General features: G+C 36.4%; 4 protein-coding genes across 5 annotated transcripts; 2 read left to right on the top strand and 2 right to left on the bottom strand.

Moving 5' to 3' along the window:
• Nucleotides 1–1,519: 1,519 nt before the first annotated feature.
• LOC112460667 (translation initiation factor eIF-2B subunit delta) lies at nucleotides 1,520–5,042 on the bottom strand. The gene is made up of 6 exons (XM_025025462.1): nucleotides 4,935–5,042; nucleotides 3,621–4,842; nucleotides 3,244–3,371; nucleotides 2,877–3,054; nucleotides 2,441–2,621; nucleotides 1,520–2,163 (listed from the first exon to the last, which is right to left on the bottom strand). Exons 2-6 carry the CDS (start codon nucleotides 4,581–4,583, stop codon nucleotides 1,958–1,960), a joined length of 1,656 nt encoding a protein of 551 aa, XP_024881230.1. The 5' UTR covers nucleotides 4,584–4,842; nucleotides 4,935–5,042; the 3' UTR covers nucleotides 1,520–1,957.
• A 481-nt stretch (nucleotides 5,043–5,523) lies between these two features.
• Nucleotides 5,524–6,902, bottom strand: LOC112460662 (60S ribosomal protein L19). The gene is made up of 4 exons (XM_025025457.1): nucleotides 6,803–6,902; nucleotides 6,344–6,450; nucleotides 6,020–6,183; nucleotides 5,524–5,894 (listed from the first exon to the last, which is right to left on the bottom strand). The coding sequence occupies exons 1-4, from the start codon at nucleotides 6,805–6,807 to the stop codon at nucleotides 5,577–5,579; spliced, it is 594 nt and encodes a 197-aa protein (XP_024881225.1). The 5' UTR covers nucleotides 6,808–6,902; the 3' UTR covers nucleotides 5,524–5,576.
• A 108-nt stretch (nucleotides 6,903–7,010) lies between these two features.
• Nucleotides 7,011–11,959, top strand: LOC112460665 (uncharacterized protein C2orf42). Of its 2 annotated transcripts, none has more exons than XM_025025461.1 (7): nucleotides 7,011–7,177; nucleotides 8,405–8,793; nucleotides 8,891–9,211; nucleotides 9,376–9,595; nucleotides 9,678–9,883; nucleotides 10,024–10,936; nucleotides 11,102–11,959. In XM_025025461.1, exons 2-7 carry the CDS (start codon nucleotides 8,407–8,409, stop codon nucleotides 11,269–11,271), a joined length of 2,217 nt encoding a protein of 738 aa, XP_024881229.1. In that variant the 5' UTR covers nucleotides 7,011–7,177; nucleotides 8,405–8,406; the 3' UTR covers nucleotides 11,272–11,959. The 2 variants fall into 2 exon arrangements, with proteins under 2 accessions (XP_024881229.1, XP_024881228.1); XM_025025460.1 differs by having other exon boundaries at nucleotides 8,402–8,793.
• Nucleotides 11,960–12,821: 862 nt separating this feature from the next.
• Nucleotides 12,822–15,406, top strand: LOC112460661 (transcription factor BTF3 homolog 4). The gene is made up of 4 exons (XM_025025456.1): nucleotides 12,822–13,138; nucleotides 13,705–14,076; nucleotides 14,756–14,880; nucleotides 15,009–15,406. Exons 1-3 carry the CDS (start codon nucleotides 13,061–13,063, stop codon nucleotides 14,864–14,866), a joined length of 561 nt encoding a protein of 186 aa, XP_024881224.1. The 5' UTR covers nucleotides 12,822–13,060; the 3' UTR covers nucleotides 14,867–14,880; nucleotides 15,009–15,406.
• The last annotated feature ends 4,963 nt before the right edge of the window (nucleotides 15,407–20,369 follow it).

The raw sequence follows: 20,369 nt of genomic DNA, 5'->3' as shown, positions 1-20,369 counted from the left end.
ATATAATTATAATAAATAAAATCAATGCTTGAAAACTTGTTTTCTATTGCACAATATAGAAGTCTGTGGAAGAAACTGAGCCTCTAAAGTGCATGCATATGCGCACTGTCTGTGTGAGTATGCCACACGTGCCCTAGCAATAAGTTAAGTATAGCACTGCAGTCTATCTCGTAAAAAGAGAAATTGAGATTAGATATAATTATGTGTTAGTGTTTGAAAATATGAACTAATTTGTAAAAACATACGTATATCATTATTAAATAATTAAATATTTTAAAGAAAAAATAGTTTCTTAAAGTTTTTTAAATAAAATATGGAAATATTTTTTTCTAAATCTGAGATATATATCGTAAGCACGTGCTCTGTTTTTTTTTTACCACATGAGTAGCAAAGAAGAAACGAAAAAAATTGCTCATGTTCGCTGCACTTGCGTTTTCTAAGTGACTAATATTTTCAAGAATGTATATTTTTTATGTTATTTATAATATATTTTCTATCTTACATATCGATATGCATAATAGCGATTAAGTCAAACATATATATATATGAATACAGCGAATAAAGGAAATTAACGGAACTTTGACGAAAGCTAAATTAAAGATTAATCGGAAAAGCTAATCGATTTTTATACTCACTGTTTATGCGAAGCAGATTTAATTTATCCGTAAAAAATAAAAAATCAAGAAAGAGAGAACATGTGGGAACACGCAGTCGGTGAGCACCACACAGATACTAGACTGCGAGCAGTATGAGTTTCTTTCATCAGGGTGCATCCCGATGGAGAAGGAATAGCGGAACGGAACAGTAACGGAAAAGAGATATGCAATGGCTTGTGCGCAAGCTTGATGTATACATACATTAAACATGCATGTATAAAATATTTAAAAGAGAATTTGGAAAGTGATTCTTTGCATGTGCTATTTAATAATTTTAATGGCTTGCCACTTAATAGCTTCAGAATCTAATTTGTAATAGCTTCAGTTATCTAATTGTAATAAAAATCTTTAAAAAATTATAAATATAGAGATAATATAAAAAAAATTTGCATCAACACTGCATTTTCTAGAAGCCTATGGATGCCACCGAGTGTGAGATTGCGATATAATAGAAAGTGCATGGACAGTTGTCTCTTCGCGCATGAGCAATTGTTTTTTTTATTTATCACAAGTCAAATACTTATACCGTGTCAATGCAAGCATATGTTTTTCACAAATAAATATTATTAAATTAATTCATATGTAATGATGTAATTGCATTCGAAATATTAACTTTGAAATCAAATATAATCTCTGTTCCACAATCCTATGTGGACATATGTTAATGACAGTCGATAGTTCGTCAGAATACAAAAAAGTGCACTGAAGAGAGAAATTTATCAGATTTGAATCAGTAGATTTAGTCAGTATCGTAGTGTTTAATTATTTTCAAAATGCATCGTATGTCATTATAGATTCACATAAAATGAGATTTGCATATTCATAAAATACACAAAATAACACAAAATTTTTAAATACTGAGATCTTATCAGAAATGATGTTTTATTTCTTACAATTCATACCAGCTGGCATTGCATTTGCCCTGTATTAAATAGCAAATTATAATACACATTAGATATATAAAACGTTAATTGATATTAATTGTTGTTAGAAAACTTAGTAAGTATCGGCAAGAGTCTCTAAGTAAAATTTATTATGTCTCCATACCACAGTTTAAGAAAATTTATTTCAACGATCTTATACACAGCAATGTATTAATCGATATTAATCTCGTACTATATTCGATTAATACAGTTTCTTCGTTTGTGTGAAATGGTCAAATAGAAAGTACAATAATCCGCACGTGTATTTACATCAAAATATTGTACTCAATATTCAGTAATTCCTTGTCATTTGTCTTTTTTTTTTAGACGCGTTGGTCAGTTTTTCGTTTAAATCTTTTCTCGAGAAAACGTACATATTTAAATCTCGGAAGGTTTAATCCGTAAAATCACAGGAACACTAGTGCATGGCAGAATCGCCAATTCCGTGACAACGGCCGTCACAAGATCGGCCGGCGTCACGTCGTAAGTGATGTTCAAAAGATTCAACGATTTCTTCGTTCGCCAATTTGAGAGTAGAGACCTTTTACCGTTCGGTTGATGATTCACGAGTTCGTCTGCGTTACCTAAAGCAAACATCGAACAAAATGAGTAGCTGATGCAAAATAGAGAAAAAATTGCGACATTAGATAAAAGTTATAATCATCACTCTCTTAAGAAAAAAAAAAATATATATATATATATATATATATAACTTTGAACGAAAAATATATGTATTAGATGATATAAATGTAATTATAATATAAAACAATATAATTTTACACAAACATAAACATATGCATATAGAATAAATACAATCTCTAAAAAGATATCTACAGCGATAAAATCTGCTTCCTTGCTTACCTAATTCATTATGAACGATGGAATCGGTCTGCACTCGTTCACACGATTTGTGTGTTTCGCATGCTACTAAAACAGGAACATTGAAGGCTTTCGCTATTAGAGCAACCTGTGCGGTTCCAACTCTCGACATTACTGCTCCATTAGCTAATATCGCGTGAGCACCTAGAAAAACTTTACTAACCTAAACAAGTAAAATAATAAATTAGCTTGACGGCAAAAGAAGTTAAAAAATGATAAGCAGATATTTGAAGAGCTTATTGTCATGCTTGTTCTCAAATCCGTACTTAAAACAAATAGAAATTATACGTTTACATATAATAGTGATATTATTTTGAGTTTCTTCAATAATTGTGTAATGTGTAAAATATATCTTTGAAATGTATGGATTAAATATTTGAAAATGAGCTGTGGACAGTCAAAACTGTGAACCATTTACCTCTGGCATAATGAAGCTGAGAGCATTGATCAGTATATACGAGCAGTCAATTCCGTGTTTTGCTAAACGCCTCAATTGTTCCTTCCCTTCCAGCCACGGTCTACCATCAACTACGATCACGCGAAATTGCTTCCCTGCAGCATGTGCCTCCACTAATATCTTGTGAATTAAGGATGAACTGAAAATGTGGTATAATTTTCAAAAATCATATTTCATGTTTCCTTCTTTTAGAAAAATTATTTATGAAAATACAGAAATAAACATATTATTATCTTAGAAAATAATAATAAATCCTCAAAGAATAAGAAATATATGTAAATTTAATCTTTGAATTATGCTGTATGAATAGATTATAGAATATACTTACTAGCCGTATGTTAAAATAACATTTCCATCCGATATTTTGCTCTGTATCGTTACCGATATTGCGTCATCAGCCAGTTTAATTTGTTCTTCGATATAAGTCTTTATTATTCCTAGTAGCTTAATTTTTGCCTGCAACAGATCAAATCAGATATTAACCCAACTGCTATAGTACGAGGGATTTAAATAAAAAATATATATGTACATATATACGATTCACAGATTCTCCCAAATCCCCATTTGTTTCCTTCGTATATTTATTTATTATATGTTTAAGAACACTTTCGATTTGTACAAGTCGGACAACTTTGTACCAAATAAAAGAATAATTGTAATTTAATTATAAAAATATAATGATACGACAAAAACAAAATCGCTTACCTCTTCGTCCGACAACGTGGTCGAAAACTGTGTCATCTGCCACTGGATGTGACGCACGGCATTCCGCATCGAGACGCCCAATGGTCTGCAATGATGCAGATACTTGAGCGATTCCTTCAAGTACGCCTCGAGACCGCGGGTGAAATCTTCCTGCGGCGGCTTCACGAAATCCCGGATTACCCGTTTGATAGCGGCCAGAAGCGCGACGCACCTCGCGTTGCTGCCGACGATAATCTTACTCGCGTACTGAACACCCAGTCTGACTATCGCTGGGTGTATATTCGAATTGACCGTGGCTATGCTGAACAACGACTGCTGCCTCTCCTGATACAAGTGTTGAAACAAATGAACTTCGTGCACGTTCTCCTTCATTGTACTCTTCACGACACTTTTCTTCGCCGAACATTTGGATACCGTTTCTACAGGTGGTTTGAGAGATTCCTCGCTTTTCGCACTGTCCTTCGCCGACGACTGTTGCTGCTTCGCAGCTCTCTGGGCCTCCTGCTTGGCTCTTCGCTCCGCGCGCAGCTCGGCCTTGCTCCTCCCATCGAGTTTGCCCTCGGCCGGGCCGTTCTGAACGACATTTGAAGATTGAATTGCCTCTACCTTCGAGGCCTTTCTATCAGGCTGCGAACCTGCTACGTCTGTCGCTACCTTTGCTTTTTTGTCGCTACTTTCACTTTCTTCTAGGGTCTCACAGCCAGCCGCCACAGACTTACTTTTAATATCGTCCGTTTCCACTACTTTATTAGTTTTTTCCGTTGCTACGTCCACTTTCGCGTCTCCCACCGGGATCTTACAACTGGCCACTGGAGCCACGTTCTTGACACTGTCCACCCTATCACTTTTACCCTTTGCCGCTTTAGCGGCAGCCTTGGCGGCCTTCTTCGCTTCGCGCTCAACCTTGATTTCCTCTCTCGTCTTTTGCGAGAGACTCGGCCTGCCGTCCGCCTTCTGTGACATGTTCGCCCGTCCGTCGTTAGAACCAACGATCGAATAGCTTTAAGTTCTTCCTCTTTCCGTGGTAACGTTCCTTCCGCTGTCGGATAATCATCAGCATCTGTCAGAGACCTATTGAAACGCTATCCGTCGACGAGCGTAAACAAACGCGGGGCTGAATATCTCCGCTTGTGAGGTGCAATCTTGATTGTGCAGCGTGCTGTTGCATCAGCGAGGACGACGATGCGCTTCGGCGACGAGAACTCCGGTTCGGTCAGCTCCTCTTTGGAGTTTGAACAGCGAAATACTTCATTACTTATGTATTAGTAATTTGAGATAAATTGTGCAAGAGAAAGCTCACTAATTCCCTCTTACTGAATTAAACTCCTTGAATCGTGGATTTTCAGAACAGTCAGGACACATGTGTTCACAAATCTGTCGCCATGCTGGAAATATATCTTGCCATCTAGCGGGTAGAATTGAGATTATCAGCTGCAGAAGTGGGTGCAATTTATTGTACAAATTATCAGTTGAAGATACATATTTATAATTAAACAATAATTAATTTATTATTACATGAAAAGATTAGTTACAAATTGACAATTATTAGCTAACAAAGCCACAATTGTATTTAATTTTTTTTTATTTCTCCGATAATTGTAATAAATTCTTTAATTATACTTTCTTTCTTAAAAGAATAAACATTTTTATTTTAGAAGAATTATATTTATTATCTGTTTACTTTTCCGTCTTTTATGATAATTATCTTCAATTACAAAATAAATATCTATTTATAGCTAAAAAATTTACATTCTTGGAATTGCTTCCTATTTATAGTATTTTATTTTAAAAATCTCTGAATCATTTTACTTTCTTGTATAACTGTTTCTATAAACGTTTGGGTTTTTATATTAATTTGAACCTAAGCCTAAAGAGCGTTAGGAAGAAAGGTTTGATACGCTTCGATTACCTTTTTCATTTTATTTATATAATTTTTCTTAAGATACATCACGCAATTTATTTCTTTGCGGCATCGTCCTCGCGTTGATACGACTGCAATAGCTCTTGCTTCTTCGAGGCAATGCGCTCCGCGCGGCGTTTACGTGCTTCCCTGACCTTGGTGCGCCGAGCCTCGGCCTGATCGGACAGCATCTCGGCACGGGCCTTCTCCGCCTTCTTCTTATGAATAAACTCCATCAGCACTCGCTTGTTCTTGAAAACGTTACCTTTAGCTTTCATGTACAGCGAGTGGTACAGGTGTCTGTCAATTTTCTTCGTTTCGCGGTATTTTTTCAAGAGACGGCGAAGGACCCGCATCCTTTGAATCCAGAGATCCTGCGAATGATTAGACAGACTTCACTAACAATAAATTTCATGTATAAATGTTCATGACTTTTTGATTAATACAGTCAAGATAAAAAAAATAGAGCATAGAATTATAACTGCTGGAATATACGTACTTTTTGAGGTGTACGCGCGTTTGCCGTACCCTTTCTCTTACCGAAGCCACAATGACGGCCCTTGCGTCTAGCTTCGGTATTCTTGCGAACGCGAGCTCTCGAGTGTACAGCAACAGGCTTCTTAATAATGAGCCCATCCTTGATTAGTTTTCTAATATTTTGTCCTAGAAAAAACATAAATAAATCTCTAAATCTTCCTACATAAATTAAGAAAGTAATAATGCAACAACAAACAACCTCTTGCCGACATTCGGGTTACAGAATTTTTATAAAATTTGTGCAAAAAGAAAAAAGCACAGGCCACAAAGAACCGCGAAAACTTACGAGAATTCGTATTCGCAATCTCATTGATCTCGTTCGGATCCAGCCAGACCTTCTTCTTGCCACATCTCATAACAGAGGCTGCTAGCCTCTTCTGTAACTTCAACGAGCTGCAAAGGTAAAAAGTGAGGTTATGCTCATTGCAGAATTTATCGCGACGCGTCTCCGTACGCGGAACGCTCGTCGAGGACAAAAATCACGTCTTTCACGCGTAATTCCATCCGCAAGGTATATATCGTCGACGCAACGACAGAGCGTCACGAAGATATTTCGCGAACGGCGTGATTCCATGTGCTCGACGGATCGCGCGAACACGCGACGAGACATTCCCTCGCGCAATATTCATCGCGAAAACGTGTTCGTACGCGCGGCCGGATTCCAGCGAGTCATACGACGACTCCGAACGCAATTAGCCGCGGTACTTGTCAAAATAACGTATTAAATTCATCGCGGCGAACGAACCTCATGTTGTATTCCACAGGCTCTTCTCTGTAAAAGAAGATCGAGCGAGATCAAGATGGCCGACGTTACATTTCCTTACCGCGAGGGACGAGAGAAACATAAAGCCGATATCGCATGGCGTGCTCGTTCTACGATCGGATTGGCCGCGGGATATGGAGAGCCGACACGATCGACCCTCTCTATCCTTTCGACGGAACCGCGGCGAGAGTCTCGACGCCCTCTGCTTCACTTCTCGTGATGGCCGTGATGGGCTTTATTTATTTACTATCCGAAGCAATTTGGCAGCTCAAAACGTAATCCGGTCGTGAAAGAGACAATTTTTTTTCTTCTCTCACGGCTGTGCGATTTTCACGTCGATTTCTGCGATATCGGAAGGTAACGCCGTTCGATATAATGTTGCTTTTGTTCATTGCGAGATGTAGCCTCCGTGTAATGCGTCTCACCGCGAATTGGGTTTTTTTTGGCTTCCCCCTTTTCCTCCTAAACGACAGAAAGCACCGGCGACGGAGCACGTTCGTTTTATCGCTTTTATCATGCAACTCGATGCAATTTGCGAGAGAAAATCTTTCTTTCAGTTATTCGCACAGCACGTAGCGTTACGTACACGGTTAGCCTAAAAGAACGGAGAAATGATAACAGAGCTCGATTTGAGGGCTTGAGGCACCTTTGTAGCTCTCATTTTTGCTTTCTTTATGTTTGTTTCTATTGCAACGTAATGTATACTGCTTTTTGATTTACTTACATAATTTCTTTAAGATAAAAAATATATTTTTTATATTGGTACAATATGTATCATTTTTTAACTGTATCAAGGATAGGGTGCTTCTTCATCATCTTTCTATAAGATCATCTGAATTTTTATGCGACTCATTATTGTCTCTTCTTTCTTCTTTTTTTTTTATTACCTATTTAGGTTTATTTGATTATATATAATTGCTTAATCAGGTTGACCTTGAAAACTTGACTAATTTTCTGATTAATACAAACAGCTTTAAGCTACAAATTGTACAGGCAATCTTCTGAGATTCTATAGCTATTCTGTCCAAGTTCTTCGAATGAAAGGGCCACTTACTCGATTGTAGGTCCTACACTGATTCAGCATGTTGTTAATTGTAAAGTGTCCCATTATGATTTATGCACAGTGATCAACTGGACGGAGCTCTAGTGTCAATTCTCTATTATTTTCTCTTTGCCCTGTTCAACGAAATGATGAAGAAGGCGAAGCATATTACGAGTAAAAACTTGGACAGGTTTGCTATAATTTGTTTGGATAGGAAAAAAAGAGGATGATTTTAAATGACACAATAGGTCTTTAAATACTTTGAAGACTATATTTTGAAATTTATCAGTTAATAAATTTGTAATTTCCTTAAGTGTGATTCTCTTTAACAAAACTTCTTACTAACTCAATAATTTTCCTATCAACTAACGAATGCGTGAAATAAAAAGAGAAGAAACGTACCTTTAAAAATTGACTGGAAAAGAAAGTCTGGTCTCTTTTTTTTTTAATCTATTGATTAGAAATAAGATGAACTCAGTAGAAAATACAACTTGAAAATTCTGTCTGAGCTTTCTAATATATATTATTGTAACGTGTAGCAGCTATGTCCAATGAAGAACGCTTGAAGAAACTTTTATCAGATCTGGGAAAGGCTACCCTTCGTGGAGTTCGAAAATGTCCGAAATGTGGAACTTACAACGGATCTCGTGGTCTTTGCTGTAAGAACAAATATTGCGACGCAGTGTTCAAAGAACCTGGCGAGAAGCGGAAGCTGTCCACGGAGGCATGCAAGCTCATCACAGGCTCGACGGTGCAAGTGTTCTCTGTACGAGTCAAGGATAAAGGACCTGATTACCGTGGCTTTGTACAGTTACCATTGATAAATGCCACCATTTCGAATGACATTACAACGCTCATTTCACAAACCACCGCATTGTGCTTTGTGGACAGCTGTGAGAGAAGTTTTCATACCAGTGTCCTCAAATGTCATGTAAATGTTTTATATTATAAGATTTGGATATTGACACATTTCCGTGATTTATATTTTGTATTATACTTATATATATTTTTATAATTGGTATTTTTAGGAGAAAGGTTATTCAAATACTGTATTTGCGTGCCAGCACATTCAAACGGCATTAAAATGTTATGCGGAGGCGCAGCCATTAACTTTGAAGAATTCTATTTTGTCGTCGTTGAATGTAAATAATGAAACAAAGCAAGAGATATGGCTGTTAGCGACGGAAACTTCTGGTCCTTTAGTACAAAGAGTCTCAAAGAATATAATGGCAGTGAAATGCAAAGCTTCTCCGAAGCATCCTTTAGGCTATCTTCATTTCTCTTTCTTCGTTAGTAAATTAAAGGATAGAATAGAACATCGTTACTTCTGCAGTTGTACTACGTTTAAGGTAATCAAACTGCATAATAATTTTCATAAAAAAATTTTTTCTTAAACGATTTAAAGAAAGATCGTAGGTAAATAAAAATCAAAATTTTAAATTATGCGAATTAATACAAATAATATTTCTGGTTAGAAAATATTTTATTGAATAATAAATTGATTAATTTATAGGGTACAACAAAGATAGGAGGAGATAAAGTCGACGGCACTTCGTCGTCACAATCAAAGCGATGCGTGCATTTTTACGCATGTATTTGTGCTTTTGCTAGCGACCCAAAGTTATCCGAAGAGTTTAGTTATTATATAAATTTAGATCAAACGCAATCTAGTATAGAAAAGTCTCTAGCAACTGTACCGCAAAGTGAAGAAGAAGATAAAATTGTTGGAATTGGTGAGATTATATGCGCGTATATATGTATTGTACATTAGAAATTTATTATATACTTTTTGCTAATAATAATATGAAATTTCAGATCTCGATAGTTTAACCACTGATGAAACTGATACACATCTATTAATTTTTCGTGATGATACTTTAACCGTACAAAGTTTGGATGGAAATAGATTAGATTTGGATTCTATAAATTTGGATTCTTCGATTTTGCCGCATAGTATTGTCGAAAATATAGAGGTGGAATGCGATCGCAGTTTATTAGACGATAACAATATAATATCACAAGTAAGATAAAATATTTATGTTAAAATTATATTCGTTTTTTTTTTTCATTAATTTTTAAAGAATTAAAGAATAATCGTTTCTCTAAATTATTGAAAAGAAACAAATGGATAAAATTATTAAGTTATTTATATGTTACGCAGGTTCACAATTTAGAAGTGATTGATCAAAATGGTGTTCAGTTAGGAGGAGGAAATACCATAAAAATAGTAAATGATCAAGGGACAATTAATACAAAATATAATCTACTCAATAGTCAGTACATATTGAACGATAATAATATAAAAATATTGGATCCGAATACGTTGAAGGTTTTCGATGCCAGTGCTGCAGTCTTGAGTGTAACTAATGCAAAGCTCGTCAATAATAATGTTGCCCTAAATAACAGAGGTGTTAAAATAGTCGACAGAAACGCGGTAGTACATTATAATAACAAAAGTACATCGAATTCCGAAGCTAACGCAACTCAACCGACAATTTCGACAAAACGGAAAAGAGATGAGAAGCATATGAACAATAGTAATTTGAATCTAAATTCGATTGAATTAAGAAAGACGAAGGCAAAGTCGCAAATTGTTAAAAAGTATCAAAATACTTGCGACGACTTGGACGAGGCCAGCGCGAGCTTGCCATTTATCAAGTGGCTCGCTTCGATAACCGAGCGAATAAATCAGACGATGCATTTCCAGTTTGACGGCAAGCCCGATCCCCTAGTGTTCCATGTGCCGCAGATATTCTTCGATTGTTTACGCGAACGAATATCATGCGGCGGCAAGAAGAAACGCCTGCCGAATTCAACGACGGCGTTTGTCAGGAAAGATGGAGTACCGTTGGGAACGTTCACGAAATACACGTGGCAGATTACAAATATCTTGCACGTAAAGAGTATTTTCGAGACACCGTATATACCTTTGGAGATTACGAGAAGTTTCGTGCAGAACGCAGATGGAACATACGAATTGTATAAACGTGAGGAAACGGAAATAGATCGTTTCAAAAAGACGAACAACAACGCGTTGATTAAACCGTTAGAGCTGAAAACGTATTTAAAAGTGGGTAAGTGAGAGTTCGATACGCGAGGAATGATTCTGATTGCTTGATAAAGATGATTTATCGAAATTTGGCAGCCTGAATTATTGTTTAAAGAATCTATCATTAATAGAAAAGATGATATTAGAGATATTTCTATTTAATATATGCTCTTGCTTTGTTTACTTTTAGGAAATACTTCTCCGAATCAAGTCGAACCTACACCGTTCTTGATAGAATGGATACCGGATATTTTGCCAATCTCGAAGATTGGCGAGCTTAGAATTAGGTTTGAATTTGGACATGTAAAGAACGAAACGAGCCATAAATGGAGAAAAGTTGCTCTTTCTAAAAATGATTAACATTTTTACCTTTAAAATGATCAAGTTTTTACTTTTTTATCATAAATGTTTAAACGATACTTGAGGATTTACAAGACAAGAGGCAAATTTTATTATCTGTGTGATATGTAATTCACAAGAACAATTACTATCTCACTAACAGTTACGATTGCAATGTTATTATTTAAATAACTAAAATTTTATTAACGGGATTAAATTTGTTTTGTGTGTGAGTGATAAATAAAACTATCGATTAGATGATACGAAGATGGTGAATACAATTACGAAATACGTAATTATATTTTTCTGAAATAAATATTAATTAACATGCTTTTATATCACCAATTCAAAGACTGATGCAATTTTTACAATTAAATTGCAGTATGACTTAATCGGACAGAACTTCAATCTTACTTTATAAATTAATGAGAAATGAGAAATTTCTTCTTTATGTATTGTATTTACGCAGCGATTTACGATTGCCGCTGTACAATTTCTTCTTCATTCTCTGTATCTTGTATCCTTAATTTAATGAGAAAAGTATCGTCAAATATCACAATCATAAAACTTCTTTATTCTGTATCTTGTATCCTTAATTTAATGAGAAAAGTATCGTCAAATATCAATCATAAAATGTGTTGATATTCATCATTGCGCTGTAGTGTTTGAAAAATGTAATATATATTGTAAATACATATATTTCAGATTTTATGCTGTTATGAAAAAATATATATTTATATTATTTAACATTATTGGCTCTACGTTTTGTGAATATTTAAACTTGAAAATAAATTTATTTAAACTACTTTAATTATATATAATATATATGAATATGTATAAATTTCCTGAAAAATAGGCTACATATATACAGATATACAATTAATCTAATTCGTATAAATATATATTAATTTTACACACGCGTTCACATACACACATACATGTACAAGTATGTTATATAATTTTATGAGATTAAAATTATATAATAAATGAATGTTAAATATATAATCATAATCTCTGCTCCCGATTTCCCTTATATTACTTATAACGATAAAATTCGTTTTCTGTATTTTATTCAGAACAATTTTAATATTCTAAGATAGTGAATTAAACCCTATATTGTTAATCATTAATATCTTTTTAACCATAATCGACACAAGTTCCTTTTAAGGACTCAAAGTCCTAACAATATACTTAATTTTGATGACAATTAAACCTCCGACACGTCAGCACATATTATAATTATAATATGTCAAAATACACTAAAATAGTCTATTTTTACAAGCTTTAACTACAAATTTCTCAAAATTGTGACGTGATAGAGTAATTTGACAAACGTGATTGTGTTTAAAAGAACTACCGGAAACGACTAGTTTCGTTCTTGTGCTCGAAAAACAAGTAATTTTTTGTTGAACAGTGCTATATAACAGCAAACGCCGAGCCTCCCTCGGGGGGCGCGGGGTCTCTTGCGACTTGCGACGTTTCGAATCGGTGCGGGTGATCGCGCGCGGCGGAAACGATCCGCGCGCCGCGCCGCTGCCGCCGTCCGCGGAAACTCCGGAAGTCAGTACTGTTCTGACGTAGGGGATCCGCGAGCGAACGAGAGGGTACGCTTCCATTTTCTCGAGCATCTCAAGGCGAATTGAGCGAGCACGTGTCGTGTGTAGCCGGTCCCCGCGCTCGCGCGACGTCGACCCCGTTCGTGTGAGAGGAAGGATTTCTCGTTGGAGGCAACCCGTTTACTATAGTCGCAAGTCAACCCGACGCTCACGCGCGCCCGTCACCCCCCTCGTGCACGACAGGAGGTTAAAGGATGAATCCGGAGAAGCTCAAGAAGCTCCAGGCCCAAGTGCGAATCGGCGGCAAGGGTACACCCCGACGCAAGAAGAAGGTAACGTGCACTTGGCATCGTACACTTCGGTTAATTCGTTTCTTTCTTTCTTTTGATTTCTTTTTAACTTAGACCTAGCTCGTGCATTTTTGCTCTCTATCGTCCTTCGACGCGCGATCCACCGTCATCATTATTAATATGCATGCCGATCCTTAAATCAGAATAAATGTTACGCGTGACATCGCAAGATTTCTTCTCACAGGGACAACGAATTGAAATTGTTAGTCTAGTTGGTTACTGTCTGCTCTGTTTTGCAATATAACCTCTACATTTAGAGATGAGGATGTTGTACAAGATTTCTTATAAACAGAGCTATTTTGATGATCTTCTTGATAATTGTTTTGTAGTCCGATTTGTACAATAGATATTAACTAAGAATATCGTTTTTTCTATTTGTTAGAGCTCTCATGATACACGAATAGTAATTGAATTGTCAAAAAAGAAGGAAGTAACATTTATATGCCGCAGGAACAATGTTACGCAGAACACTAATGTTTTATTTATTTCCTTGTGACAGAATTGAACATTGCCGTCTTTACATTTATGTTATTTCTTTACTTTTGCAGGTCGTACACGCAACCGCTGCCACAGACGACAAAAAGTTACAGAGTTGTCTGAAAAAGCTTTCTGTAAATACAATTCCTGGTATAGAGGAGGTTAATATGATTAAAGATGACGGCACGGTCATCCATTTTAATAATCCGAAGGCCCAGGCTAGTCTGTCCGCTAATACATTTGCCATCACTGGTCACGGAGAAAATAAACAGATAACCGAAATGTTGCCGGGAATATTGAGCCAGCTCGGTCCCGAGGGTCTGACACAGCTGAAACGATTAGCGAGTACAGTCGCTGGAAGTGCGGTCGGGAAAACTACGTTGGAAGAGGACGACGAGGTACCTGATCTAGTGGAGAACTTTGATGAAGCTAGCAAAGAGGAGGTAAGAGGATAATTGAAATAAACCTGACGGTATTCTTATTAAATAATAATTGCTAAGATGAAAAAAAAAAACCATTTTCGTAAAATTTGATAAATTTGTTGAAAACTCCAGAAACATTTATATGAATTGCTACAATTCTATATCTGTAACTTATTGTTAGAGGTAAGAATCATATCTCCAGTTTTTGTCAAAATGGAGTTAATACATCTTTCAATCTAACAGAAGCTTAAATTGTATAATGATAAAGCGTCTTATGTTTATTATTACTAGTTCCCAATACAATGTTAAGAAAAAGTTATATTGAAAATTTTTATAGTGCCTAATTTTGTAACCAGATACAGCGTGTTATTGGCAATTACACTATTAAACATGTCAGTTAAATTACTTTATTGAAAACTTAATAAATCAAAAGGTGCTACTTTTATTTTATATTAAAAAAAATATATTATTTCCCTATTTTTAAAACTTTAAACCTTGTTTTCTCGAAATCTAAAAAAAAATGGACATACGATTCTTTATCTCTAAGGTATAGATATGTATAACAGTAGTATCTTTTTTCACTGATGTTGCAGATAATCTTGTTTATCATTTTAAAAGTAGTTTATAAATATACGAAATTAAGTACATTATTTATGTAAAAACATGTTTAATATACAAATCTTGTTTGTGATATTTGAAGGTGGCTCCCAAAAAGGAACTGGATGAAAATGACAAACCCAATGGTGAAAAGAAAGACGCCATTATTATTGAAGAGAAAAAAGAAGCCCCGTTAGCTACACCTGAAGCTTAAGAATGAACGCTAAGGTAAGATAGATGTAGCGATAGATGTATTGACATTTTTTCTGGATATTAATTCTGGATATGATAATAAAACAAAATGTAATTTATTAACATAAGAACAAAATGTAATATATGATATCTTATTTTTTCAGATATTTCATACAACAAAGTTGTAACAAATAAGTAACTGATGAGTCAAGAGAAATGTGTGACGCAGAAACAATGAAGCATAACTATACATATATTACAAATACTTGATATACACCTCATAATAATTGCTAGTATAAGTAACAGTTGACAAGAAATAAAAAAACTGTTACAAAAATCAAAAGAATTTCCCAGAGATTTTTTTTATCATTTTGGTGCTACCACTAAGATAATCTGCTTCGAATTAGTCAAGATATTTTTATTGGTCCCCAATTAATATCATGTGACGCTTTAACTATTTAAAATGTCAATGGAAACTTGAGCATTTAACTTGATTGCAGAGAATTGTAACAATTAATACTATGCTACAAATTTTGTTATTAATAAATTGATGTGAGAGATGCAGAGTACTTTTTCTTTCGGACATTTAAGTGATTTTTATATAATTTAGTTAAATTTTTCTTTTATTTTAGTCAAATAGCATTTCAGCACACTCCAATCTTTTATCTTTCTTTTTTTTTCGCTTTTCCGCAATGCTGATTGATTCTCTCGCTTGGCTCAATTTGTACTGCGAGAGTAACTGTCAGCGCAAAAATTATATTTTAACAACTCAAAAATGACAAGTTATTATAATTATTTTTATTCAAGTTCTTTTGATGCGTGAGTGCTGGTCTACACAACCTTACTTAAAAAAAATTTAAGCTCTAAGCCGTAAGAAATTGACCAATCACAATGAAATGTGAAGAGAATATTCGACTGTGATTGGTCAATTTCTTACGGCTTAGAGCTTAAATACCCTTTAAAGCAAAGGTTGAAGACCAGCACTGATGTCAAATAAATGTAAAGAATTAAATTTGATACATGTTATTAAAAATTATATAATAAGTTAGGTGAGAATAAATGACACGCGCTTTGTAGTGTCTATGGTGTTTATATGAATTTAAAAAATAAAAAGCTATACAATTTAACGTAAATTTTCTGTAAAGTAAAGATTATGAGAAATAAAGAGACACACGTGCAAATAAATTTAAAACATTCACGACAATAAGTTACGTGAACGAGCGAATTACGTGCCCGTTCCTTAACGAAAAACGGAATTGTATTCGTGGACGCACATTTTGAGCTTGTTATATTGATTCGCACTCACGATGACGTTCGTACGCATTTCGAAGCAAGCTCGCTCCCTCGTTCGCGATCGCGACAAGCAAATTGAGCGAACGCCAAACGCGCGATCGTTCTCTTTAATTACTCAATTGATTATTAATTCCGCGCTTAACGAGAATTTTAAGCTATTTATCGGAGCGTCTTCTCGCGCGACTTACTCGTTCGAAGTAAAAATCGAAACGGAGCAAGAGACGCGAATTATCGTCGAGGTTATCGTCTCTCTGCGACACGCGGAGCAACGATTCTATTAAGTTCCGAATGTATCGCGCTCCGAAACATTTATTTCTCATGTAAAATTTGCCCACCGATCACGGAGCATTGTCAGGAGATCCGCCAAATCACAACCGGGAGAATGATATACGTACGGCGTTCGGCATATGTACATTTCGCCCAGCGACAGCATTTTACTCGTTTCACTCGACACAAGAAAAAACGGAATATTCGGCGTACGTTCACTTTGCGACATTCCGTAACCGGATTTCTTTTCGTTCACGTGAAAAAAATTACACGAGCGACAACGTCTCGCGATCCCCGACGTTGAAGTTTGAACGTGTCGCGCATTACTTGCGCCGCTTGCGCGCGCCGCTGCCGCCGCACAGTCGGGAGAGACGTCGAACGCGATTGGCTCGTGAGTTGTCGCGTGCCTACTGTTTTCGACCGCGCGGTTGCAAAACGCGCACGCGTTTCCTAATTTGCGTACACCGCGCAACGCGTGTTACATCGTGGATCGATATGATTCGTCGCATTCTACATCGCGGATCGATCAGATCGTTGGGATTCGTTCTTCGCGAGCCAACGACCCCCGGCGAGGGTTTCCTATCGGGACGAAGGGTGGATCGACATCGATCCGCGCTCTCCAGCGCTCTCTTCCGTTTCTGCCTCTCTATAAGGAGAAAGTCGAGCCGGCTCAGCCGGCCGTTCGTGGCAATTATTAGCATCTCGGGAGTGTTCTCGAAGTAATTGCGCGAAGTCCGTACTGCTGTTTCATCGCGAGTCGCACCCGCTCGCGGGCTCGATAGGCCGCCACGTGAAACATCTCAAAACTCGCTCTTCCGTTCACGTGAAGCGAAGAGCGAGCCGGTTTTCGTCGCGCTAGCACCCGGTCGATTGGTCATCGCGCGAATTCCGGGAAGTTGCGGGTTACGCATATAGAGCACCCGGCTGTGCAAAGGGTCGCATCGTGCGCACAAGTTTCGTCGCGATCTGCACCCGCTCGATTGGTCGTCATGCGAAAGGTTTTATTTCGCAAGTTTTTCCGTTCGCCAGCAATACGACGTGGCGAAGTTAGGCGAAGCCAAGGGACGGATCACGTGATCACCGCGTGCGGTAGCGTGATTCTTCAAGAAAGAAAACCGTGTCGACGGCGAGACCGTCACACGAATCAAACCCGCGGTTTTTGCGAGTGCATCTTTCTCAAGTGTTGCGATAACCGCGCGTAAAAGCTCAGACGAATAGTTCTTGTACATTATTGTACAATATCTGCAGCGGGAGTTCGATCCCGATATCGACCCCGCTCGCGGCCATCTTTTGTCGTGCCGCGCCGTTCTCGCATCGTTATCGCGGCATTACCGCGTCTCGTTAAATTAAGTGGCGTTTCTTATTGTGATTCGTGTGAAACTCGTGCCCGCTATCGCGTTCCCGAGTGACTATATATAAGTGCGCCTGAGCATCTCGCGAGTCATCGTGTTCGCGGTCGCTCATCTGCCTCGCGAGCAAGATATCCGTCGGCCGGTCGCGTGTTCAAGATCTCCGATCGCGAGGGCGGTACTCAATCGCTCTTCAAGATTTCCGTTTCACGAGCCATCGCAGAGAGTACGAGCGACGTAAGACTTTCGTCCCAACATTACCGCCAGATGCTTAGCCCGCTCGGACGCGCGAGTGCGAGAAAACTCTAAAAATACCGTATTGAAATAAATTGTGCTTGTGAATCAAACCCGACCCGCGTGTGTTATCTAAAATCCACTCCATCTCTTTCGGACCTTGCCCCACGCCCTTGTCAGGGTGATACCGGGTACCGGCATTCAATTCGTGTCCCGAGATCACCTCGGCCGAGCACGAAACAGATTGTGGAGTTTAAACTCCGTATCTACAAATTATGAAGCAGTTACCGTAATATCTTCGGCTCCCCGATCGCCCGGCAAATTGCGCAAAGGACACGGGATTTTGTAAATTTTGGATGACAAAGACTAAGATTTTTTCGTAAGTTTTACGTATTTTTCATGTTTTTGTTGTTATATCTATTATTATTTTTTTTTTCATTATTCTATAGTTTTGTGTATATTTAGCTTTATAATTCTGTAAGTAATTTTTTTCTATTGTGTGCGTGTGCGTGTGCGTAGCGCGCGCGCGCGCGCGTGTGTGTGTGTGTGTGTGTGTGTGTGTGTGTGTGTGTGTGTGTGTGTGTGTATGTGTGTGGTGCATTATTTTTACCGTATATATTATTTTGGAGATTATCGTAAAAAATGTTATATGGCCTACAATGGACTATTTTGTTTTTGACATAGTTATCTGTGTTGTAAATCTGATTAAACTAACTAGTTGCTACGATAAATAATCTAAGTGAGAAAAAGTATGATTAAAAATAATAATTTTGATTGTAAACTTCAAATAATAAAAACATAACATATATATTTAAATATTATTTCAAAAATTTGTTTTTAAAAATTGAGATATGATATACTGTGCAAAGTAAATCGCAAAACGTGTTCCAGTTTAATTAAATATAAAAATTCTTCTACAAAAAACAAAAATATGAAAAAGTACTTTACATGTCTTTCTCATTATGGTAATAGTAATAATTAAATTATGAATATATTTAATATAGTATAAAAATGACTAAAATTGTTGAAAAGAGCAATATTTCAAACAGAAGATATAGCTATGTGTAATAAATTATTAAACGATATTAACTTTGTATTTTTAGCGAAAAGCAGGATTTGGACACAAACAGAATGATCAGTCAGTTAAAATCTAAATTTATGTTTCTGTTTATCTTGTAAAACAATGTGTTTTTAATCGTATATATGTTAAAATCTTATTTCATATTGATGTTTGTCGATTAAATTTTTAAGCGCTGATCGCAAACACATTTATAAATAATTAAGTAAACTAAAAGATAGTAGCTACAGATATATATTTACGTTTATAAAATTAAAATTTAATAAATTCTTTTTACTGTATAATCAAAGCGATAATTACTTGTTAATGAGTTCAACTTATTTTGTCAATCCTTTAAATACTTCATCTCGAATTCGATTGTAGATTGTAGAATTCGACGGAGCAGAAGCGGCGCGAGCACAATGAGAAGGATCAACAGAACAAATTTTTCGACTTCAGTCTGCTCAAAAATCCCATCTACCTCGTCATTCGATCTCATCTCCAACTCCACCAACATCATCAGCTATACCAACTTCATCATTCTGCTGCCGGCCTACGCCATCTCCCTAGGCTTCAACAATTGGGACTGCTATCTTACCGTTGTAGTGGTAAAAACTTTTCAGCTTATTCTGAATTTCTAGGGTAACCTATAATATATTAGTACAAATGTTGAAGAGCTCGATGTGTTTATAATTAATATATCGCGTAATACGTACTTTTTTTTTCTTAAAATAATATCATATTTTTAACAAAGATAACGCTCTCAATAACGATAACTAAACAAAACAAGGCAAATGAGAGTTTGCGACGATGGACGGGCGACAGTAATAAAATATTACAAATTGAATAAAATATATATATAATAAAGTAAACGTTTCGGTCCTTGATTTGAACCCTCCTCAGTACATATAGCTGGTCGAGTGAAATGCAGTGGTCACAAGTAGTAAAAAAAATGCAGTTATTCCGCTCTCCGATTATGAGTGGATCTCGTATCCTCAACGTGACTGTTACCTTAATTCCATACAAAGAAATAAATTAAACAAATATATATAACATTGTAAATGTGGTGGAATTAAGTCAGCTAATACACATTGCTTCAAAAACATAATCCTGCATTTAAATTTGATAATAGAGACGTTGATATTAATCAAAGACCGAAACGTTTACTTTATTATACATATATTTTATTCAATTTGTAATATTTTATTACTGTCGCCCGTCCATCGTCGCGAACGAGCTCTCATTTGCCTTGTTTTGTTTATTTATCATATTTTTACTTTCTCTGTAAATCCCGTCAATCGGAATCAGTTCATTTAGCATTCGTC

Source organism: Temnothorax curvispinosus, unplaced genomic scaffold (genome assembly GCF_003070985.1).
Source record: "Temnothorax curvispinosus isolate PA1 unplaced genomic scaffold, ASM307098v1 QBEX01010700.1, whole genome shotgun sequence".
In the NCBI taxonomy this organism is placed as follows: domain Eukaryota; kingdom Metazoa; phylum Arthropoda; class Insecta; order Hymenoptera; family Formicidae; genus Temnothorax; species Temnothorax curvispinosus.
Note: the sequence above shows the minus strand (reverse complement) of the source record. Positions and strands in the feature narration are given on the sequence as shown.

Bases quoted from the DNA above. Each gene is read 5' to 3' on its own strand.
- LOC112460667 (XM_025025462.1), bottom strand. From the start codon at position 4,583: ATGTCACAGAAGGCGGACGGCAGGCCGAGTCTCTCGCAAAAGACGAGA. The intron at 3,055-3,243 runs GTAAGTATATTC...CCACATTTTCAG, and splicing joins GTTATTTTAACATACGGCTA to TTCATCCTTAATTCACAAGA. The intron at 2,164-2,440 runs GTAAGCAAGGAA...TGTTTGCTTTAG, and splicing joins CATCGTTCATAATGAATTAG to GTAACGCAGACGAACTCGTG.
- LOC112460665 (XM_025025461.1), top strand. From the start codon at position 8,407: ATGTCCAATGAAGAACGCTTGAAGAAACTTTTATCAGATCTGGGAAAG. The intron at 9,212-9,375 runs GTAATCAAACTG...ATTAATTTATAG, and splicing joins GCAGTTGTACTACGTTTAAG to GGTACAACAAAGATAGGAGG. The intron at 9,596-9,677 runs GTGAGATTATAT...ATGAAATTTCAG, and splicing joins AGATAAAATTGTTGGAATTG to ATCTCGATAGTTTAACCACT.
- LOC112460661 (XM_025025456.1), top strand. From the start codon at position 13,061: ATGAATCCGGAGAAGCTCAAGAAGCTCCAGGCCCAAGTGCGAATCGGC. The intron at 13,139-13,704 runs GTAACGTGCACT...TTACTTTTGCAG, and splicing joins CACCCCGACGCAAGAAGAAG to GTCGTACACGCAACCGCTGC. The intron at 14,077-14,755 runs GTAAGAGGATAA...TGATATTTGAAG, and splicing joins ATGAAGCTAGCAAAGAGGAG to GTGGCTCCCAAAAAGGAACT.
- LOC112460662 (XM_025025457.1), bottom strand. The intron at 6,184-6,343 runs GTAAGTTTTCGC...TGTTTTTTCTAG, and splicing joins GATTGCGAATACGAATTCTC to GACAAAATATTAGAAAACTA. The intron at 5,895-6,019 runs GTACGTATATTC...AATCATTCGCAG, and splicing joins ACGCGCGTACACCTCAAAAA to GATCTCTGGATTCAAAGGAT.